At 45.8% G+C, this 20,411-nt stretch overlaps 4 protein-coding genes across 4 annotated transcripts; 2 read left to right on the top strand and 2 right to left on the bottom strand.

The window, feature by feature from the left end:
• Positions 1–4,319: 4,319 nt before the first annotated feature.
• Positions 4,320–6,103, top strand: F4817DRAFT_352516 (uncharacterized protein). Its single transcript, XM_049305244.1, has 7 exons — positions 4,320–4,594; positions 4,644–4,739; positions 4,792–4,828; positions 4,883–4,950; positions 5,015–5,412; positions 5,465–6,023; positions 6,074–6,103. The coding sequence occupies exons 1-6, from the start codon at positions 4,481–4,483 to the stop codon at positions 5,985–5,987; spliced, it is 1,236 nt and encodes a 411-aa protein (XP_049154296.1). The 5' UTR covers positions 4,320–4,480; the 3' UTR covers positions 5,988–6,023; positions 6,074–6,103.
• A 363-nt stretch (positions 6,104–6,466) lies between these two features.
• Positions 6,467–8,568, top strand: F4817DRAFT_362159 (alpha/beta-hydrolase; the record flags this gene model as incomplete). The annotated part of the gene is made up of 4 exons (XM_049306491.1): positions 6,467–7,300; positions 7,430–7,478; positions 7,537–8,294; positions 8,359–8,568. 4 exons carry the CDS (start codon positions 6,467–6,469, stop codon positions 8,566–8,568), a joined length of 1,851 nt encoding a protein of 616 aa, XP_049154295.1.
• A 73-nt stretch (positions 8,569–8,641) lies between these two features.
• On the bottom strand, positions 8,642–11,110 carry F4817DRAFT_292383 (MFS general substrate transporter). The gene is made up of 7 exons (XM_049299696.1): positions 10,747–11,110; positions 10,651–10,674; positions 9,750–10,588; positions 9,552–9,620; positions 9,006–9,478; positions 8,857–8,951; positions 8,642–8,786 (listed from the first exon to the last, which is right to left on the bottom strand). The coding sequence occupies exons 1-7, from the start codon at positions 10,992–10,994 to the stop codon at positions 8,762–8,764; spliced, it is 1,773 nt and encodes a 590-aa protein (XP_049154294.1). The 5' UTR covers positions 10,995–11,110; the 3' UTR covers positions 8,642–8,761.
• Positions 11,111–11,440: 330 nt separating this feature from the next.
• F4817DRAFT_292351 (general substrate transporter) lies at positions 11,441–14,085 on the bottom strand. Its single transcript, XM_049299695.1, has 7 exons — positions 13,466–14,085; positions 13,226–13,405; positions 12,912–13,173; positions 12,621–12,846; positions 12,107–12,473; positions 11,821–12,051; positions 11,441–11,756 (listed from the first exon to the last, which is right to left on the bottom strand). The coding sequence occupies exons 1-7, from the start codon at positions 13,674–13,676 to the stop codon at positions 11,623–11,625; spliced, it is 1,611 nt and encodes a 536-aa protein (XP_049154293.1). The 5' UTR covers positions 13,677–14,085; the 3' UTR covers positions 11,441–11,622.
• Positions 14,086–20,411: the final 6,326 nt, after the last annotated feature.

The raw sequence follows: 20,411 nt of genomic DNA, 5'->3' as shown, positions 1-20,411 counted from the left end.
CGTTGCACTTTTCGCAACCATTACGCAAAAATCAAGCATTATGTAATGATCAGGAAACATTATAAACTTCAAGCATTTTAATATTACAACGGTTAAACCCTACCATATTTTCCCGCTATGGTACCTTAACGAAGATAGACCTGTGGCGCGTCGCTTTCTAAGCAATGCTACCTATCTTGCCATTGGCAAGATGTTTCTTTAGGAGGTACATATCCATTGACAAATAACTTATGACATCAGATCACATCCCATAGCTACTATGTACACAGCCAGGTAGCTAAAGAATTGCCTATTGTGGAGCGTCATCTGGCATCTAATTGGATGGAAGTGTGATGTATATACGTCATTTGCCATGCTTCGAACAAATGGATGTGTCTTTTGATAGTTGTGTCACAATAAGAGGCTTGCGTTGGTATTTATTTAACCTGCCCAGGTATCTTGAAAACTTTTCGATATTTCTTTGTTTATTCTAGGATCAGGCAGCAGATCCCGCCCGTTATTAGATAATATCATTGAATTCAGACATCTCATATCGTACGAGCGCGTCTAAACTTCCTATCTCGAACTAAGCCGCAACCATGTCAAAGTTAATAGATGACGTCAAAACTGGCCTCAAAGGTATTCGCGGAGCTGGGGACGCCATTCGAGGCGAGGCAATGGAGGTTACGGATCAAGCATTTGACAATAACCAAAACCATCCGCAAACCCAAACAGCGCAAACGAAGAATCGAGCGATTGCAGAGAAAGGGAAGCAAGACGTTAAAAATGTCGACAATATGTTTGCTCAACGTGAATGGGAGCATAAAGGTGTTCCGAGGACAGATGGAGCCGCCCACGGAACTGCCCATCATTCGGCTACTCCCGGTGGGACAAATACGCTTACAACTAACAGCGGTGTCCCAAAGGCGATCTGAACGGAGTAAAACGATTGAATGTTAAACACCAGCAAGAAACTGTGGAGAATTCTTGATATGGCTGGGGAGTTACTCGATGACGGGTATCATTATCTTGGTCAAGATGTACGAGCTTTGATGATTTAAGTAACTAGTAAGGGAGTCCAGGTAGTTAGACAAGTCTCATCTCGGAGAGTCCTCAAGATGAGCAACGCCGATTTTGCCGTCGACTTCCATTCTACTCCTACTTGCTAGCTTACTTTCGATGCCGAAAAGAGCAGGCATCTCTTCAAGCGTCTTCCCTTTCGTTTCCACTGCGACTGTTACACCTAGTGATAGAAGAAACGGTGTTTATGCTTACCAATCGCGTATCGTACGAATATAAATGCAACTACACAGATGCAGGAATAAATGATATAAAGACCCCAGCCGATGGATGCGGCTATTGGGGGACTTGCCTGCGCTACCACATAGCAGCTCAGCCAAAGGCTCGCGGTTGAAATAGCGTTTCCTTTTGCCCGATACACGACGGGGAAGATCTCTGTAGCGTATGTCCAACTTCCCACACCCCAGCTGATGTTGAAGAACACATATAACAAATACGGAAAAGCAACAATAGCGTAGTTTCCATTAGAGTCGAGATTTCTCTCGGCGTGCCACTGCAAGACGGCGATGCCTACCATCGCACAACACATTCCAACCAGGCCTATCTGTAGCCATGTCTTGCGTCCAAGACGGTCGAATAAAAAGATCAGGATCCAAGAAAAGACAAACAAGACCATGCCAACCCCTCCTGTAGCTAAGTTGGCTGTCTTCGGGTCTGTGATTCCTCCACGCTCAAAAAGGGATGGCTAGGGATCGTTGAGCATATCATTAGCATACAATATATGGAACGAACGTACAGATATAATATCGAGTTAGTACCTGTGATCTGCTGGGAGGATTGCACGCCCATGGCGAGTAGAGTAACACGTAAAACGGGCGATTTGAACATACCAGCCCATATCGCTGTAACCACTGTTTTCAATATCTAAACTACTATATACCTAGGGTTATTTATACAATGGAGTGGCTATCCTTACGAAGAGATATACAGTGGCCTAATGGGACTCGGGATCAGAAGCATTTGTAGTCGCAATGCTGCGGTGGTCTATATATAAAGCCCCAAAGTTCGCAGCGGCCATTACTCCATTGAATGAGGAAGCGATAGCGGACATTGTAAGTATGTCTAATAATTCACTAAAGTTTCACGGTGGCTGATTCACTTTAGGTCAAGGTTGCAAGAGCTGCAAACATCCCTTTTCTGGCTACGGGGGGGTCGTCATGGTTATGGTACTACACCAGGAAAACTGCAAGGCGGACTGGCTATTGATCTTAGCCAATTGAAGGCGATCGAGGTTGATAAAGCTGCTGGTACCGTAACAGTCGGCGCTGGGGTTCGAATTGGCGATGCTATGCGCCCCGTTTATGAAGCCGGATATGAGCTCGGTAAGTTTTGGGGACTTCACCAGTTGATAATAGCATATTAACAAATCGTAGCCGTTGGTTCGTGTCCTCATGTCGGCCTAATCGGTGCAACGCTCGGCGGTGGCGTAGGAGTCTTCCAAGGCCTCTTCGGTCTGATAATCGATTCTCTCCTATCCGTGAGACTCATTACGGCAAACGGGAATCTCGTTGAAGCGTCGATCAGTTCAAACCCAGATTTATTTTGGGCTAGATTCTTGCACCATTTTTCGACTTAGATCCCCTCCATCGTCCGCGTAAGCGTCGTGCCATATATCGAGTTGTTTCCCACTATACTCTTTGGCTGGATTCCTGCTGTCAGTACACCAGGAGGGATTCACGACATATATTCGGCCAATGTTCGTAAGTTTGAATTAAGCACGCTGAACTCGACCTGCGACAAATTCGACGCCTTTTATAGGGCATATCCCGATGGACGATCCAGTGTTGGTGTACTAGAAACCTTTTCTACTCACGCTGTCAGCTCTGTGTCGGCTGATTCAACGGCTTATCCTTGGAGGAATGCAAGAGGAAACTTATACGTGTGCCTTGCTCATATCATTATCTACCCAAGGTAAACTTTGAGACATCTATTTTCTGATCTAACACCTTAATTATATAGCATGTTTCAAATGAGCTGGTCAGATCTAGGTAGTTCTGTGGAAGAAGCCGCAAATATTCTTGCTCGCGAACTTCGGCGAGATTTTACCAAAACGTTGGGGTTCGATGACCTTTCTGTGTACGTGAGCTATGCTCATGGAGATGAAACAGTTGAACAGATCTACAGCAAAGAAAAGCTTCCTCGCCTTGTATCCCTAAAGAAAGAATGGGACCCAGGGAATGTTTTTAGGTATAATAATAGCTTACCGCTAGAGTACCTATAAACAACTGCCAATGGTCAACTACCAACAGTTCGTGCAGATAGAGATAGATAATTTTATATCATTGCCTTTATAGAATGGTATTGATATGTTGCCGATTGCCTAATGTCTATCTACCAGGTAAGAGTGTGTTGAAGCCGATTGGTTGTGTCCTCAATTTACTAATAAAGTCTAAAGAGAAACTTGCACTTGGTTAAAGAGGATTGTAATCGTAGAATACCATTAGTTAATTTGCAAAAGGCGTCAAGCATATATTATATAAAATAGCCGCGCCTAAGCTGAGAATGACGATTTAGTCCCAAAATCTGGTTGAACCCGGTAACAATTGAATGGGCTGCAAAAAAAGTAATGGAAACGTCAAATCTTAAGATCAATACGTCTCCTGCATGTGTTTAAACTTAAGACACGTATCACCGCCGTAATAACTACCGTTATTGGTACTATTTCAATATTATTAAACATATTATTGGTTCATATTAAGAGACATAGGATCCCATCGTATATATCCTACCCCGGGGGGGAAACTATATATCTTTATTATTAACGTTTAACCGCAATTACATTCGTTTCAGCTCGTACGATATAATTTACTAGCGCTGTTAGAATAAGCTGATTTCGAATTCTCTACCCCAAAAGGGCTGGTTTGCCCCCCATTCAGCATAGCGTAACCTACCTAGTGTCATCGATTCGTGTGTTTTATTTCCTTTAACATGGTGCTAAAGTTTGCGAAGCCCAAGCGAGCTGCTAGCCTTGCCGCACCAGTGACTTTAGTGACCTGGCTAAGTGGATTTCCCCAGCCTTAATACCCCTATAAACTAAGCGAATGATAAAAGGAAAGAAATTATCCTTGATTGAAGGTTATTCTACTGGCTATGAGGCGACGTGCTAAGGCCACTAACCGTGGTCTGTCAACCACTACCTATGTATTTGATAAAAAGCTGAAGGTAATAAAGGCAAAGCTAAAGCTTGCATCTCATAAAGATTCGCTGTAACCCACCACGGCGCAAATGTTACACTGATCTTGAGTTTCCACAACACATAGAAATGAACGACCATCAAAGACCTTAATTTATTGTGGTAAATCGACAGGGAACCAAATCCGGGCGAAAAGCATACGACGGTGTTAGACGTTTAGAATGACTGGCTAGGCGTACAGAATGTCTAGAGTTTAAACGCTTATTTGAGAAAAGCGACATACTAATCATGGCTGAAGGGGAGACGCTGCTAGATCGTGTAGGGATCTACAACAACCTCGATGAACCTGTGCCGTCATGGAATCGCCCAGGGGTTATTCCGACTGTTACGGCCTCTATGTTTGTAAGTGGGATAAAACTGATATGAAAACCCTTCTGACATTATGTACTAGTGCATCTCTTCCATCTGCGTAGTCTACCGTCTTTATATACGATTTTTCGTGCTGCGAGCTAAAGGCTGGGATGACTATTTTATCTTGCTATATCTTGTAAGGGAGTACTACTAGTGGTTAAGAGAATAGCTAACGTTGTATCGAAAAGGTGTCGGGCTTAATCGGCGGGATATCGCTTTGTCTTGGTTAGTAGGGACCATCGAGTACTGCGGTTTCGAAAGGCGTTGACCTTTTTCCAGCTCCCCAATATGGGTTGGGTCAACATTTCGTAACCCTTGACTACGGTGATATGCAATCGTACCTAAAGGTATATTGATCGTATAGCTAATGACGGGATGTAGTATGGAAGTTAACTCTGACGAGTGTTCTAGGTATTCTACGTAACGAATGCGTCTTATAACATGTCGGCGACCCTGATCAAGATGTCTCTCTTATTCCAATACCTACGCGTTTACCAAAGCGGCGGCCTCCGTACAACATGCATTATAATGTTAATCGTCGTTAGCATCTGGGGTGCGGTGTACTCCTTTATGGGTTGGGTACCCTGTTTCCCAGTCAGCGGATATTGGAAAATGGGAATTGGAGCGAAATGTTACGGATTCGGTTCCACAAACGCCAACGAGCTCTTCAAAACATATATAACGCATACTTCGATTAATACGATACTGGATATGATCGTGTTTGCGATCCCAGTGCCATTATACTTCCGACCAGGCACTGCTCGAAGGACTAAATTTGGCTTGGTTGGATTGATAATCATGGGGGCAATGTATGTGAAAACATGGTTAACTGATGCGTAAATCAATGCTAATCTTCGATAGCGTGAATGGGCTTACAATGTGGCGGCTTGCGACTCTCGTTGAGCATAGAGCGACAACCAGCCCGACTTTCGATCCGACATGGTACGGTCCGATTAGCATTGTACTTGGGGCATTGGAGGTTAACGTGGCAAGTATCTGCGCCTCGGTGCCTATTTTCTGGCCTTCTTTAAAGGCTCGACTTGATGAGATATTTGTCACCAGAGAGGTTACGATTACACTTCACCGTCGTTCGAACAGATTCTCCAGCGATGTTGCAGATAACATCGAACTTCAGCGCACAGCAAGCGAACATCGCGAGAATAAATGGAAAAGGTGTCCTAGCAGAGCAGGAAGCGAGTCGAGTCAGAGCCGGTTGGCCGAGATAGCCCCCGTGGAAAAGAGAACTCAACATTACATGGACGATTTTATCTTGAACCAGGTAGACCCTCTTAGGGGAAAAGGCGCTTTTGTTGTCGAGTCGGAGATTATCTCGGATGGTCTAAGGAGGCAAAAGTCGAAACGACAGTCGCGAAATAAAGGTTAATGGTTGATATAGGTAAATCGATTTATTAACTTGGGCACCTGCCTATCTTATAAATATCATATCTAGGTACCTACGCGTGTATATTTACCTATTCAGAGCGTTCGTATGTCCGTGCCGGAGTTATTACAACTTATTTGGTCAAGGGCCGTAATGGGTGACGGGGAGCGAAAAGGGGGTAACAATGCCCCTCCATTTGTAATCGCATAATAAAATATGCAGCTAATAGCAGTCAACGCCGATCTAATATCGAAAGGATCTGGATCTCAGTCTCCCTTTCAAAGATAAGGAACCCCCCTCCCCCCCCTCGGAAGCGACCGCGGCTAGGTTAGGCATTTATTAGCCTAGACATCTCCATCGCAAGGGTTGGCCTATTTCTCTTATCACTAACCTATCTGTCTATATCTCGGTTGCCTATAGCTCGGCTGCCTCTCTCTAGTTCTGATGATGTCTTCAATGAATATCCAAGGCTGCCTATTAGAATGACGCAGCATTACGCGTTACACGCTCAGGGCCATATCCCCTTCTCACCAGGCGGATCGCTGGGGGTATCACGAGGAGTATCGCGACCGCAGGCTTGGAAATTGGCCGTCGGTGTCTTCATTGGCCTCTTCTCGCTAATATTCCTGCTCTGCCAGGTAGACGGGGAGCGCATGACAACGATAATCTATCTTTTTACGAAATTAAAGTCTCAAGATACATTACAAGTATCTTACACCGATTGGGAATGGAGCGATATCGAACCCAGTAGAACCTTACAGTGGCAGCGTTGCTACAATGACACTTATGACTGCGCAAGACTCGATTTGCCGATGGACTGGCTCAGTCCACCTGAGGATGCGCAGGCACGGGTCGTTTTGGCCGTCATACGCCTCAGAGCGGTTGAACTTGACGACTATAAGGGTCCCTTATTTTTTAATCCGGGAGGTCCTGGAGGATCCGGGGTTTATGCACTTAAAGATCGCGGCGCACTTCTGCAGGCTATTGCTGGTAAGAACTACGATATCATATCCTTTGATCCAAGGGGCATCGGCGCATCACTTCCGCGGGTTGACTGTTGGGGATCTCAAGAGAAGAGTCGCATCTGGGCATTGCAAGACGTTGGCGTGGTTGATTCCCATCCTGGAGTCATATATGACGCATTTGCGCAAGCAACCGCCTTTTCCCAGGCTTGTGAGAGAAACATGAACAGCTCGGGTCTTCTTTCGCACATCAGTACTGCATCGCATGCTAGAGATTTACTCGAGATTCTCCATCAGACTGGGCAGGACAAGCTCAAATACTGGGGCTTCAGCTATGGGACGATACTAGGCGGCGTAAGCATCCCCTGAGACCGAGTATATTCTTTCTTGCGCCTGTATCGACGAGGAGGTCCTCAAGTAGGGCCGCTTCTCTATACATGCAATTCGCAGCGTCACCATGCTAACCTCTAATAATTTATCTAGGTATTCGCCGCAATGTATCCTGATAAGGTCGAGAGGCTCGTTAGCGACGGTAAGACTGGCCCCACGACAATACATGGCTAATAAGTATTAACAAGGATGTTTTTCAGGTAATGTAGATTACCGGGAATGGCATTTAAACTCGCATATCAACTTTCTGCACGATACTGATAAAGTGATGGAAGCTTTCTACAACTTCTGCTACGAAGCTGGCCCCTCTAGTTGTGACTTCTACGCGTCAACCCCGACAGCCATAGAGCGAAGACTGGCCAGCCTCCTCAAGCGGATCAGGGAGCATCCCATAATTGTGCCAGCTTCTGAATCAGGGCCTGATATGCCGCAGCTAATCACTTGGTCCCACCTCAAGCGGTTGATCTCCGCTTCTCTTTACCGGCCTATCTTCATGTTCAAAAAGTTCGCCAAAGTCTTGAGGGCCCTGGAAGATGGTGACGGCGAGCCTTTCTACCAATTAGTTAAGTCGGAGGACTCGGCGCCACCGATATGCTCGATAGAAGCAATACCACCTAACGTACCAAGATTAGAGGAAGGAAACGATGACGCGTTTCCCGCGATTCTTTGCGCAGACTCGCCTCCTATTTCTGACACAGTATCCGAATTTGTAGAGTTTGTCGAAAAGCTTATGCTTATTAGCTCTGCTGCTGGCGATGTCAATGCTCTCTTTAGATTGGCTTGTCTAGGCAGGACTATCAGACCACATTGGAGGTTTGAAGGTCCATTCGAAGGCAACACAAGTCATCCAATCCTCTATGTAGCAAACATGGCCGATAACATATCTCCGCTCATCAGTGCAAGAAACAACTCGCAAGGTTTCCCAGGCTCTGTCGTCTTAGTCCAGAACTCCTACGGCGTGAGTGATCGTATTCTTCGACTTGCATATAGATCCCCATAAGCTAACACAACCCCCCGCGCAGCACACTAGCCTTTCTGCCGCTTCAACTTGCACCGCTAGTTATATCCATGCCTACTTCCAGAACGGCACGCTTCCGAAACCCGAAACTACTTGCGAGCCTGATTATTACCCATTTCAAGATACATATCCTAATCATGCTGACGAATTATCATTAGCTTCTCACAAGCTGTCCCAAGTCAATTGGGGCTTTCAACCCAGATTAACCTCATAGTTATCACGAAGTATGAATTACGACCCCTTTTATAGCCTAGAGAATACAATTATACTTTATTTTTAACTATTCTTTAGTATATTTACCTTGATAGCTCCAATACCTAGGTAGCCTCTCGTGTAATATATGTAGAGTGAATCGGTGTTTGCTTATATAAAGAATTAGAATATTATGGCTTCGTCCTTGTCGTTTTTCACTCGACAAGATTGTTTTTATCGCTAGTAATTTATTAGCAACCATGACTTAGGTATCTCCCAGATACACAGACTAAACCGTTATGATACTTACGGTAATTCATAGTTGGGCATGAAGAATGATCCGATCAAGGCAATCGCAGAGGGCCCTACAGCTGCGTATGTTATGTATTTCATTATTTCCGTAAACTGTCGCGAAATAAGCAGGATGTTATAAGTAAGGCTAATCATCAAACCACTCACTGCAATATTAACAGCAGTTCGTTCGGGTGAACCCCATTCGGGAAGAACGGCTGTAATCGAATTTGCCAATGCAGATACGGTGTCCGCCGTCGATAGGTCGCCTAGGGCCATCGATAACTCCATCTCTATCATACCTGTGTATATACCACCAGCGATGCAGGCACCTACGCTACTCCCGACGAAGGCAAAGCATACAACCAACGCAGTAATTTGCGGCATTTCGGCGTGAGATACAACAACCTGGGCTGGGATAAGTAAAGTTGAGCCGACCATCCCGCTGCCGATTCCCTGGACAAGCTGCACAATAAATATTTCCACAATACTATTTTCGGAGCCCCGAAGGCGGAGCATGAGCCCGTAACCTACTAAACGTACGGTAGCACCGAGTACGCAAACCCATTTATAGCGTTTGGTCTTAGCTATTGCCAGCCCTGCAACGATTGCAATTAGGCATTGCGTTACTCCGTTGGTATCTTGCGACAGTTAGCGTCCAGAAGTGGAATCCAAGTGCCTCTATATTGAAGGGAGAACGTAGTCCAGTCTTACAGGTGAAAAACGTAGCATCACGGGCATCAAGGCCTCGTGCCACGGTAACCCAGGCGTATATGTACGTGTCTGTGGCCTAGCGTTAGCTTATTCCTAGATGAGCTTCCAGCATTATAAGACCTAAGGATACAGATTATCACGATTCTCGTACCCGAGATGGTGCTGCGTCGGTAGGGAGATGTTCTAAGGATATCTTACGCGTTGCAGAGAAGCCAATGTTGTCCATCGCGATAAGTATACAGCACAGGGTTATTGTACGACTGGTAAAATAGCGAGGAGGCACCACGGGGTGCTCGGCGAAATACCGTTCGTAAAAAGGGAGCGCAATAAGTAACACCGCGCCAAGTACAATCAGCGTGTCAACCCACGGAGTCTTCCAACTCGATGGAGTTGTGGCAGCTAGAGTCATCGGAATGAGCAAGAGGGCTAGACCACCGCTGAACAGGATCACACCGCCAAGGTCGATCTGCGAACAGAACTCGTATAAGGAAATCTTTTCCCTGAGTACAAGCCCCTCCTTCTGTGCTCGGATCTGGTAATACAGCAACGTGGTAACAATAAAGCTTGCACAGAACGGCATGATAATAGCAAGCATACCTATCCCCCAACGCCAGCCAATGCCTGTAGGTGCGGTTACACTATTGATAATAAAAGCGGCAACCCAAGGTGTAACCAGGAAAGGCCAGAATGAAAGGGCAATGCCGAAGGCTCGATACCGGGCAGTCGTCAAGTCCGCAATCACGATATCGTTCATTAGATTTGTAGAGGATTGACCGAGTGAATAGAAGATAGAGCCTGCGGCATAGGTATTGAAGGTTTTAGCTGAAGCCATGATAATGTAGGCCAGGATATAGAAACCGATGGCGACGAGGTATGTCCCACCGCGGCCGATGACATTTGACAACTTGGCAATAGGTGGTTTTGCAACAGCGAATATGATCGTCCCAGCTGTACTCAAGGTAGCAAGTTCGGATAACTCCCCAAACTCTGACGAGGCATAGTTGCGGTAAATATAGACGGTGCTATTGTCGATCTCGCTATATCGACCAGGTGTTAACTAGTAATCTTAAATTCGTATCAATTTTTCGATGTTTCTTACTATACAATCATGATTAAACATAAACTAGAGGTATTAGCTGTATTATCCTGAGTGCCTCCTCATCAAAGCATCTCAAATCCCCAAGGCTAAACATACCCAATTATGACGAGCAATCGACCTCTCCTACCCCAAATCGCCTGAACCACCTCGATAGTCGTTGTGCCCGTTTCGACGGAAACATCGGGAACTACCTGCTTCCCGGTGTCGATCCCCGTTTTCTCCGTATTAGTCTCCCTATTGAGCCCTTGGTCACCCGGAAGAATAGCGGCGGTCAGTTGATTTGCTGGAGGTTCATCAAGAGGACCAACACCGATTGCTGCCTGTATACGTTTAATGAAGGACATATTTATGACCTTCTCAGATAGGTACACGATTTAACAGAGTACGCTGTTTCTAGTAAGAAAACAAAGGGCATACATGTAACAAACGATCACGTTTATTTTAAATACCTACCTAGGTATTTGGTGCTTATCAACATTGCAACGTTATCCGAGCTACGGAGAATAGTTGTATACGTAGGTAAATATATTTAACTTGATTAGTGCTACCCTCGATGGATCGTGTACCTCTTCTAACATACTACAGTTGCATAGCTCCTACCATAGCTTATCGCGAGAAACCAATGAAGAGAGACCATACTCAGAACAGACCGCTCCTAGGAGATATTTGTTATCATCAGTCTCGGATTGGAAGACGCTGTGGGGGTATGCAGGGGACGGAGACGGGGATGTGAGGCAGGATTAGGGTAAGACATCAGCTACCAAAAGATAAGGGACGTCTAACATTACGAGGTATCTTTAAATTCGACGTGAGGGGTATCCGCTTAATATGAAGCTTGCGTAGGTTTCTTGAGCACTATCTGCAACTAAGATCTGCTCAAATTTTCATTGCAGCATGACTACCTATGGCTTGTACTTTATATCATGCAAAGCTATAATAAATATTCTTGGTGGCATATTAAAGAAGCAATACTTATACTTCTTTCGTAACAGAGGTTGCAACATTTCCGCCCGACGCCTCCTTACCGATAGTGGGCTCTTCGTGGTGAGCGACCACTTTCTCGACAGCATGGACAGCTTCGTCAGCTAAAGCCTTATCCTCGAATACTAACGAGAGTTGAGAGGTTAGTTTAAAGCTTATACATTTAGTTCTCGTACGATGTCAACTTACAGAAGGCCAGCTCTTCTAGCGTTCTGCCGAAGGTTTCAGGGAATATGAAATAAACAAACGCTATCTCGAACGATAAGAAGCAGCAGTAAGATATTAGATACCGCCAGCTAACGTTTTTAAGGCCGATAGGGTTGACGAAAGTGGTGAAAAAGCTAGCCAAGCGGCCGAAGAGCTGGAAGAATGCGATACCGCGGGAACGCTCAGCAAAAGGCCATAGCTCAACCAGGTAAGCTGCGTGGAGGTTAGTAAACGCTGAAAAGTGAGATGCCAGGGAATATATGCTCACTGTAAGTCAAAGCATTATATCCAATATTATAACAGGGAGAGTATGCAAATATCCAGAAAATCGTGACCGCATTCGCCGCATTATTGGGGTGTCCTGATTCCTTCCCTGCGATAGCCCTCTCCATACTGATCGTCCACGAAATATAAACGAACAGCAGCGAGATGGTGCAGGCAAGGTACATTTGACGTCTCTTGAACTTGGTGACGAGGAACGCAACACACGTTCCGCAGACCAGTTGCCAGCATGCGCTAGCTACATTGATTTGCTGTTTAAAGACGGAGTCACTCTTGCCGATCATAGCGAGGAGATCACCAAGATAGTACGAGATGAGAGTATTACCGGACCATTGCGTGAATAGACCGAGCATCTTAAATATAATTAGCAAACGTCTTGAGAAGACACGTATCACAGAGATGCCATATCGGTCTCTGGGGTGGGATAGGCTCTCGGTTATGACATGTAGGCAGAGGCGACTTGAGGAACAGGGAAGATTACAAAAGAAAATTCGACATACACCGCTAATCAGCATCCGGCGACGCATACCAGCCGTAGCAGCCAGGTCAGCCCACGATCGTTTAGAGTGTCCAAGTTCTATGTTAATTGTTGCCTGAATCTGAGCAAACTCGGCCTTTACGAATTCAGACTCTCGGTTACCCTCGCCGTGATATGTGACCAAGACATCAAAGGCTTCTTCTACACGGTCTTGCTGAACTAGCCATCTTGGCGATTCGGGTAGAAAGCTTTGAATAACATTAGATATCTATACTCACTAGGTAAAGGGGTAAATATGCGTGCCAGGACTTACAGGACGAAAGCGATCTGCACCAAGGATGGACACATCTGAAGCCAAGAGGGGATCTTCCATGCCATATTGCTTTCGATGCTGTTAGTTCCGAAACAGATGGCCGCAGCAGTGATTTGGCCGACAAAGTAGGCCACGTTAAAAAGCGAAGTCAGGACCGGACGTTCTTTTGGATACGCCAACTCTCCAATCAGTGATGAAGCAGAAACAATACATGTCGGTATGCCGAATCCGAGTATCAGCCGAGCCACTACGTACATTCCAGCTATTGAGCTCATTAGATCAATCAACCTTTTGTATTGATAACGAGCCCTTACCGTTGACAGAGAAACCCTGAATCAGAGCACCAATTACCATGATGGCAGACCCACCAATGATTGACCAACGACGACCGAATTTGTCGTTAACGATACCGATGAATGGCAGTGAAAGAATAGCACCGAGTGAGTATGCGGCGGCGATGATTCCCTTAAGAGCTCCCTGAGGATCGCCAAAGTCTTCATTGTGCTTGTTAGCAAGAGAATCCTTATTAGGGGGCGACCTTATAGTAGACTCACATGTAATCCACGACGGCACAATCTGCAATGCATTGATCATTTGCGAGTCAAATCCAGAGGTCAACTCGATTCCCATACATGTTGGAAATAGTAGAAAGTAGAGATATCGTAGATTGGGCTTTCGGTACCATCTGACCTTATCCTCGCTTGCGAGACGGGTGATGATGGGATCGGCCTCACTGCCTGATCCAGCATTGCCGGCGCCACCCATGTTTACAGAAAGTTCAGTTGGTAAAAATGACAGTTAGGAGGCTGATGAAAACGACGTTAACTTTATGAAAGAGATTACTATGTAACTGGTAGGCTTCTTTGTCCTTTTGAGTCGTTTTCTGCTGCTTCTTCTACCGTCTTAACCTTATAATGATGCTAAGAACCAGCTGCGCCGCCGGGTAATATGTTTCTGCTCCGCCATGGCAGTACTGTAGTTGGGGACAAACAAATACGACCGGGCTAGTTTTCTAGCACCTTTTCCTCTCAAACTCCATATGAGAATCGAGATTCCGGGGTAAAAAGACGGGGACCGACCCCAGCTCGCATATAGCAAAATCCGGGGAGGAGGTTCGTTAGTCTCATTTCCTCTCCCATAGGTCATGGGCCGCGAGCTCGAACGAGCATCCCGCGGGCCATCTCGAATCTAGCCCATCCTGCTGACGCCAAGCCGCCGTTTTCAAGACTCAAGTCATTGGACTCATCCGCTCGGCGTGCATACCATATCAGAATAGCGGCTTAGCGCACACACCAGCTTTAACCTCTTCCAGTCTCCACGCCAATCGCAAGTCCTATACCCAGGTCCCAGCTCAGCTAACCTGGCCTGCCAAGGCGGAGTCGAGGAAGAGCTCGCCGATACATATCCCGCCGCCGAGGATTCAAGCCTAGTTCTATGCGTGACGATGGTTATGATGCCAAGTTGATGCGATCCTCAAATACATCTGATGGCCGAGTTGCTAACCTTCATTGGTTATATAGGGGAGCTTGGCACCTCGTCTAGCCGGCAACGCATCTCGGCTGCCCGATTGTGTAGTTTGTCCCAACGGAGGATAGATTCCAAATATGCTCGACTGTCGTGAAAACCATTGTTTAGTAAGATACACGAATCTTAAACGCCCAAGCATATACAGGGTCTATTGAGTCTATCTTTTGATATTAACTTGATGTATTATGCGTGACATTCTGCAGAGCCCCAATCCCCACGGTCTGGTTCTTTTTAGGCTGAATTTGGCGACTCCAGAGCATTGGTGTACTGCATGCGATGGATTAGCTTATTTTGCCGACCAAATGGCATCTGCTTCGTCTGCTATTACAGATTGGAAAGGGTGCTGGTTGAGCCAGTCTTGCATCATAAAAGTATTAGGATACATGACCGCACCGTTCGATACTATTCGGCTTAATCAACGAGTTTTCTATGTTGTAGGAAAGAAAAAAAAAAAAAAAGGCATAACTACCACTCCCGTTCAAGTTAGGATAGATAAATCCATTTTTCGCTACAGTAACACCATCCTCGAAAAGATCATTTGGACGGCTTTCATCTTCTTTATGGCCGAAAAGATTTAACTTCTGTTGGGGACTATAATATATCAGGGACGCGGGAAAAGATGTATAGATCGCCTTTACAGAGAAAGGGCGTCTTTGCACGCAGCAGCAAAGCGATGCAATTCGCAATCGGGAAACCGTATGAATAATAAGGACTTGATATTTATATGTGGCCGTGAAATTGGGTACCTGGGTAACGATCGGTAGCAGGGCACGTATATTGTTCCGACACGCGATATGATGCTAAAAGAAATCGTATGGGAAATTGGTGGCTATGAGGAATGATTTTGTTCAAGCGTGGAATGATTGTTGCACAAGACTTTTTTTTTTAAAAAAAAAAACCCTCTCCTTTGATACTGATACTTTTTCAAGCAGGCCGTGTGGTAACAAAGGCGCAAGCATAAAACCTTAAAGTAATACCTAATCTATCATAACTACTGCCTTTTCAGCCTTGCTCTTTTAAAATATTTCGTAAATTTGCAAAACAACATCCGGCCAATTTTGCACAATGCCATCAGGGTTGATTGCAGTATTTAAATCATTTCCTAAAGAATTGTTCCGAGTAAATAACGGTCACCGAATCGAACTTCGGAACTGGTCCCCTTAACGACATGTTTTTGATATTATTATTGAAAATGGGATTGTTAAGCCGAAGGCACTGAACCCATCCAAATATAAAGATACTTAACCTAGGCTATATATTTATATCAAATAATACTTATACTACAAAATGTTGATCAAAGCAAATTTAGCTCCTAATGGTGCTTCACTGCGACCAATCTCGCCATATCAACAACACCTCGTTTCTCGATTGTGTAAAGGCCTAAGCGTCGTGGTTTATTCTGTCCCTGCAGGTAAGCAGCTACATTTAATGCATAGCAATCTGCTTAAGAAACGTATACTAATAGCAACTTAAGAACCCATTTACCAGTTGATCTAATACTTGTACATGAACGTTCAGACCATTACTCCCTCCAACCGGCTAAAGAAATGACCCTTGACGGTATAACTCCCATACGCGATAAATTAAACTGTGAAACTAAGTGCTTTTCTATTTTAGATCTCAACTCAAAAATAACCAATTTTTCATAAGATAATAGAAGTTGGTATACCAGAAATCAGTGGTTAAATACCTATAAGGTAGCAACTGAGTTGTTTCCTTATTAACGGGACGCGCAAGAAACACTTGTCTATCGATATAGGCTCACGTCATGTCCTCAACTGAGAGGGGTATATCGTAATCTTCTCTCTCGGCAAGGAGAGCACGCGTCCTCGAGCTGCATCAAGCGGACGTCCGAATACAATGAAGTTTCCTACCCACCCTAGCACCCCCTTTAATACTGTCTCGGTATAGTCGTATTAGCTCCTAAAGCGTGATGCAATCTATTCCAAGGCATCTTGCTATGTATACAGATTTTTATATCTGCAAGACTTAATAATGTACTTATACCGAGTTCGTTTAGCTTAACTATTACTGGGGCGATTCTGCTTATTACCTAGAGAAAGGGGTCAATCGCATTAATCCAACCGTGTGGCTAATCCGAAGTGTCAGAGATACCCTTTGATGGTTGTCATACACAGAGTGAATGCCAGGATAGATAGTATTGAACTAGTAACGCCTGGCCTTCTATTCTCTTACGAGGGCGCTGCGCGCCTCTTATATAGTACCTAGACAGACCCCTGTAGCTACCCCTAACCCACTTATACCCCGACAGAAAGGACCTAAGTATGGCGAACGTTATTGGAAGAAGAGATAGTCCGGCTATCCGATTTCTTAGCCTAGCAGCCCCTAAACTACGTCGAAACCCAGCAGAGTATGTCTTAAACATTAAAATACTAGGTTCGTCAAGAACTACAAGTAAGTCGAGGTTTAGCTAGCCATAGCATAGCTACTCCAAGTCGAATGCCTCCTGAACCCCAGGTGCATAGGTCATGATGCCGCTAGCCTTTCATTGCAGAAGAGACGATGGGGTTGGATTACGCTTGTAGTCCGTTAATAGAGTATATCCAAACGGTATAAGTTAGGTACATTAGGTCAGGTAGGTAAACATCTTTATATGTTGTCGCACAATTCAATGGACTCCTGCGCTATGCAGCATCTATAATACACGCCAGTCTTCACTTTGTCGGCCGTTTGCTCCTCTATCTGCCTGGTCTCGACAAGTGCTGAACTGCTGCCATCCACTTCTGTTCATCATTGCTATATTGGTTATTAGCGAGGAAACGGCACAATATATGAGCATGTAAATCATGTAAATCACTTACCGATCAAATCGCAAAAGCTTTCCCAACACTGGTACCAGCTGTGATCGAACTTTTTCGTCTTTCACCTCGAGGAATTGTAGTAAAATAGTCTTTAAATACATCGTATCCGGGACGGTGGAACCGGTATTGCTGGCGGCACCATTAACACCGCTCCGGGTTGAATCAATGCTAGACCTTCCACTGCTTGCGACATTTGACGTGGTACCACCAACGTTGAATCTGGCCTGGATGTTCTTGAGCTCTTTGTTCGCTTTCTCGTACCGACCTCTCGCCTCTTCTAGAAGCTTACGCAAATCTGCGCGCTGCTTTTCCGCCTCCCGTACCTGCTGTTCCGATGCATCTAAGGCAGATCGTAGATTAGTAACCGCTGCACGCATATCCTCTACCTCAGCTGTAGCCTTTTCTTCGATCTGCTCAAGCTCCTCGCGACGGCGACGCCACTCTCTCTCTCTCGCTTCCAGTTCATCTTTCTCACCGGAAAGTGTTCGAATCTCGCGTTCAAACTCGCGCACTTTGACCTTCAGCTCTTCGGACTCTCGCGCGCGACGCCGAGCCAGGGTGGATAATTCATCTTCGATGCGATCGCGCTCCTCGACAGCTGCTTCCATCCTAGCACGCATGTCTCGTATTTTCGCGTCCGCTCGCTCATCGACGTCAGCTAACATCCGACGCATTGTTTCGCCCTCGCGCGTCCTCTCGGAGAGGTGCTTCTGAACTTCCGCCAATTCTTCTTCGAGACTCTCCGTCTGGCTTTGCGCTTCCTTAAGCTGGATCGACAGCTCGGCTATTTGATCGCGCATAGAGCTAAGAAGGCCCTGAGCATTGTTGAACTGTTGCACCTTCAGCTCTATTTCCTCTCGAGTGGCAACTTTCTCTTTCTTTAACTTCGCAACTTCGTCTTCGAGTTGTTTTACTTTCGGGCGGAGTGTAGAGAGTTCCGACTGAAGGGATTCTAGCTCACGACCAGCCTTTTCGGCTTTTGCGGATAATTCTATCTTCTCGGCCTCGGCACGGCGATAGTCTCTACCGGCGACACGTTTCTCATCTTCAAGCTTAGCCCGGGACGACTTTTCGGCGGCTAATTTGTCGTTGAGTAACTTGATTTCAGTTTCACGATCGGATGCTAGGCGCTGAGCTCTTGCAACCTCATTTTTAAGATCCTTCTCACGTTTTTCGAGAGTACGGAGCTCGCTCTGCTTAGAAGCCAGCTCTTCCTTGGTCGTTTTCAACGCTGCAGATTCTTGGCGCAAACTTCTAAGCTCAGGCTGGGCCTTGGTTAGGACTTCGCGTAAGTCCGTGAGGTCTTTGTAGCGACTTTGAGCTAGCTGCTGAGCAGCACCTAAATCCGACTGCAGAGTTTGGGATTTGATCCTTAACTCGTCAAACTCGGCTTTCATAGAATCAAAGTCTGCCTGTAACTTGGAGCTCGCTTTAGTGTTAGACGTAAAAGCAGCAATCTCCTTCTCCAGCCCGGAGATTCGGGACTTCAGCTCTATTTTTTCAGATTCCAGGCTCTTAATTCTCTCCTTGGCTTCAACATGGTCGTGCCCTATGTTAAGCAGGCTTTCCTGCATGTTTTCAATCTCCTCCTTAAGGTCTTCCTCGGTTTTCCGCTGTTTCGATAGACGCTCGATTTGAGTATCCTTCTGGGAGATCTCATCTCTCAACTTTGAGACTTCGATTTCGAGAGCCTCCATCCCTGGACTCTCGAGGACAGATGGCTGAACATGATCTGACGTTTCGTTTGCAGCAACTTCCGAGGTGTCGGCGGAAGCACCGCCTTTCTTCTTCTTCTTATTCTTCTTCTTTGATCCGCCAGCTGTAGGTGCAGGAACTCCTAGCAGGTTTGATGTGGGCGAACGAGGTTGGACGGTAGATTGTATTTGTTTGTTCAGCTGCCCAATCTTCTCATCGCTTTCAGCTCTTGCCTTCTTCAGCGAGTCAATTTCGCTAGTTAGGTCTCGGATTTTCATCTCTAACTGGGATTTTGCTTCATTCAGCTTTTGGAACTCCTCATCAGACTCTGTATTCCTAGTATTAGAAGCCTGAAGAATCGTGTCCTTCTCCTTTATCGTAGATGCTGCCCTCGATTTTTCGTCCTCGAGGTTGACTTCTAAGCTTCGCAACGCTGATCGAGTCTGCTCGAGCTTTTCAGTTAGTGCGCTAATCTCTGCGTTCTTTGCGTCTAGTTGTGTCTGCATGGATTCCCGAGTAGCAACATCATCCCGAGTATCGCTTAATTCCCGCGTAGCCTTTTCGAGACTTTCTACCAAACCAGTACTATTCTCTTTAGCTACTGTTAGCTCTTCCTTTAGATTACTGATCTCAGACGTAAGCTTGGCGATCTCCTCAGACTTCGACGCGACCTCGGCTTGAAGTTGAGGGATTTCCTCGTCGTAGGAAAACATATCCTCGCTCAAATCCTTAGATTCCTCGATAGCTACAGGTTTTTGCCTTGGCGAAAAGACACCCAAGATGGATGATACAGGCGACTTGCTCGCAGAAGGCGACGTAGCTTGTTTCGTATCCTCGGTAACCCTTTTGTCTTCTGACGTACTTCCTGCCTGGTTATCTGTCCGTATTGGTACCTCTTCGACCTTGGCGGCTTTGAGAGTAACAACTTCTTCTCTAAGGGTGCTCAATTCCTTGTCAGCTTCTTCAAACTTCTTTTTAAAGCTATCCTTCTCGGCCGAGACACGCTTGAACTCCTCCATGACCATATCACCCTTCAGGTTTAACTGGTTCAGGTACTCAACGAGGGCTTCTGGGTCTTTGATGGTAGTCAAGGGCGTATTCTCGCGTAAGGCCCGTTCAAATGGTTCGATAGACGTGGCCCGTCCATGTGCGATTCTATACGACCGTAACAGTTCTACAGGATTAGCAAAATCCATTATTCGCTAGATTAGCACTATGATTTACCTGGATATGTAGCTTCTAGCTTCTCGAGTTTCCTAAGCTTGCTCCTTACGTGAGGAGGGAGTTCTGCCGGTGCAGTGGGTAGGCTTGCTTTGGGATTATCATCTTCTCCACTGCCAACATGGTCTTTTGTCTCGCCATTTCGCTCGGTCGCGCTGTCATCCTTTTCATTGCCCGATGAAGTCCCCCCTACCGTCTTCTCTGGCGCTGCCGGCTGGGCAGGAGCATCTTCAAT

This window comes from Daldinia loculata (genome assembly GCF_022478755.1).
Source record: "Daldinia loculata strain CBS 113971 unplaced genomic scaffold F4817scaffold_85, whole genome shotgun sequence".
Lineage (NCBI taxonomy): Eukaryota > Fungi > Ascomycota > Sordariomycetes > Xylariales > Hypoxylaceae > Daldinia > Daldinia loculata.
The sequence above is the reverse complement of the archived record's forward strand: the minus strand, read 5'-3'. Positions and strand labels throughout refer to the sequence as shown.

Bases quoted from the DNA above. Each gene is read 5' to 3' on its own strand.
- F4817DRAFT_292351 (XM_049299695.1), bottom strand. From the start codon at position 13,676: ATGGGTGGCGCCGGCAATGCTGGATCAGGCAGTGAGGCCGATCCCATC. The intron at 13,406-13,465 runs GTGAGTCTACTA...AGCACAATGAAG, and splicing joins TGTGCCGTCGTGGATTACAT to ACTTTGGCGATCCTCAGGGA. The intron at 11,757-11,820 runs GTAAGTTGACAT...AACTCTCGTTAG, and splicing joins GCTAGAAGAGCTGGCCTTCT to TATTCGAGGATAAGGCTTTA.
- F4817DRAFT_292383 (XM_049299696.1), bottom strand. From the start codon at position 10,994: ATGTCCTTCATTAAACGTATACAGGCAGCAATCGGTGTTGGTCCTCTT. The intron at 10,589-10,650 runs GTAAGAAACATC...TGGTCGATATAG, and splicing joins TGTTTAATCATGATTGTATA to CGAGATCGACAATAGCACCG. The intron at 8,787-8,856 runs GTAAGTATCATA...ATAAATTACTAG, and splicing joins ATGCCCAACTATGAATTACC to CGATAAAAACAATCTTGTCG.
- F4817DRAFT_352516 (XM_049305244.1), top strand. From the start codon at position 4,481: ATGGCTGAAGGGGAGACGCTGCTAGATCGTGTAGGGATCTACAACAAC. The intron at 4,740-4,791 runs GTAAGGGAGTAC...TGTATCGAAAAG, and splicing joins ATTTTATCTTGCTATATCTT to GTGTCGGGCTTAATCGGCGG. The intron at 4,951-5,014 runs GTATATTGATCG...CGAGTGTTCTAG, and splicing joins ATATGCAATCGTACCTAAAG to GTATTCTACGTAACGAATGC.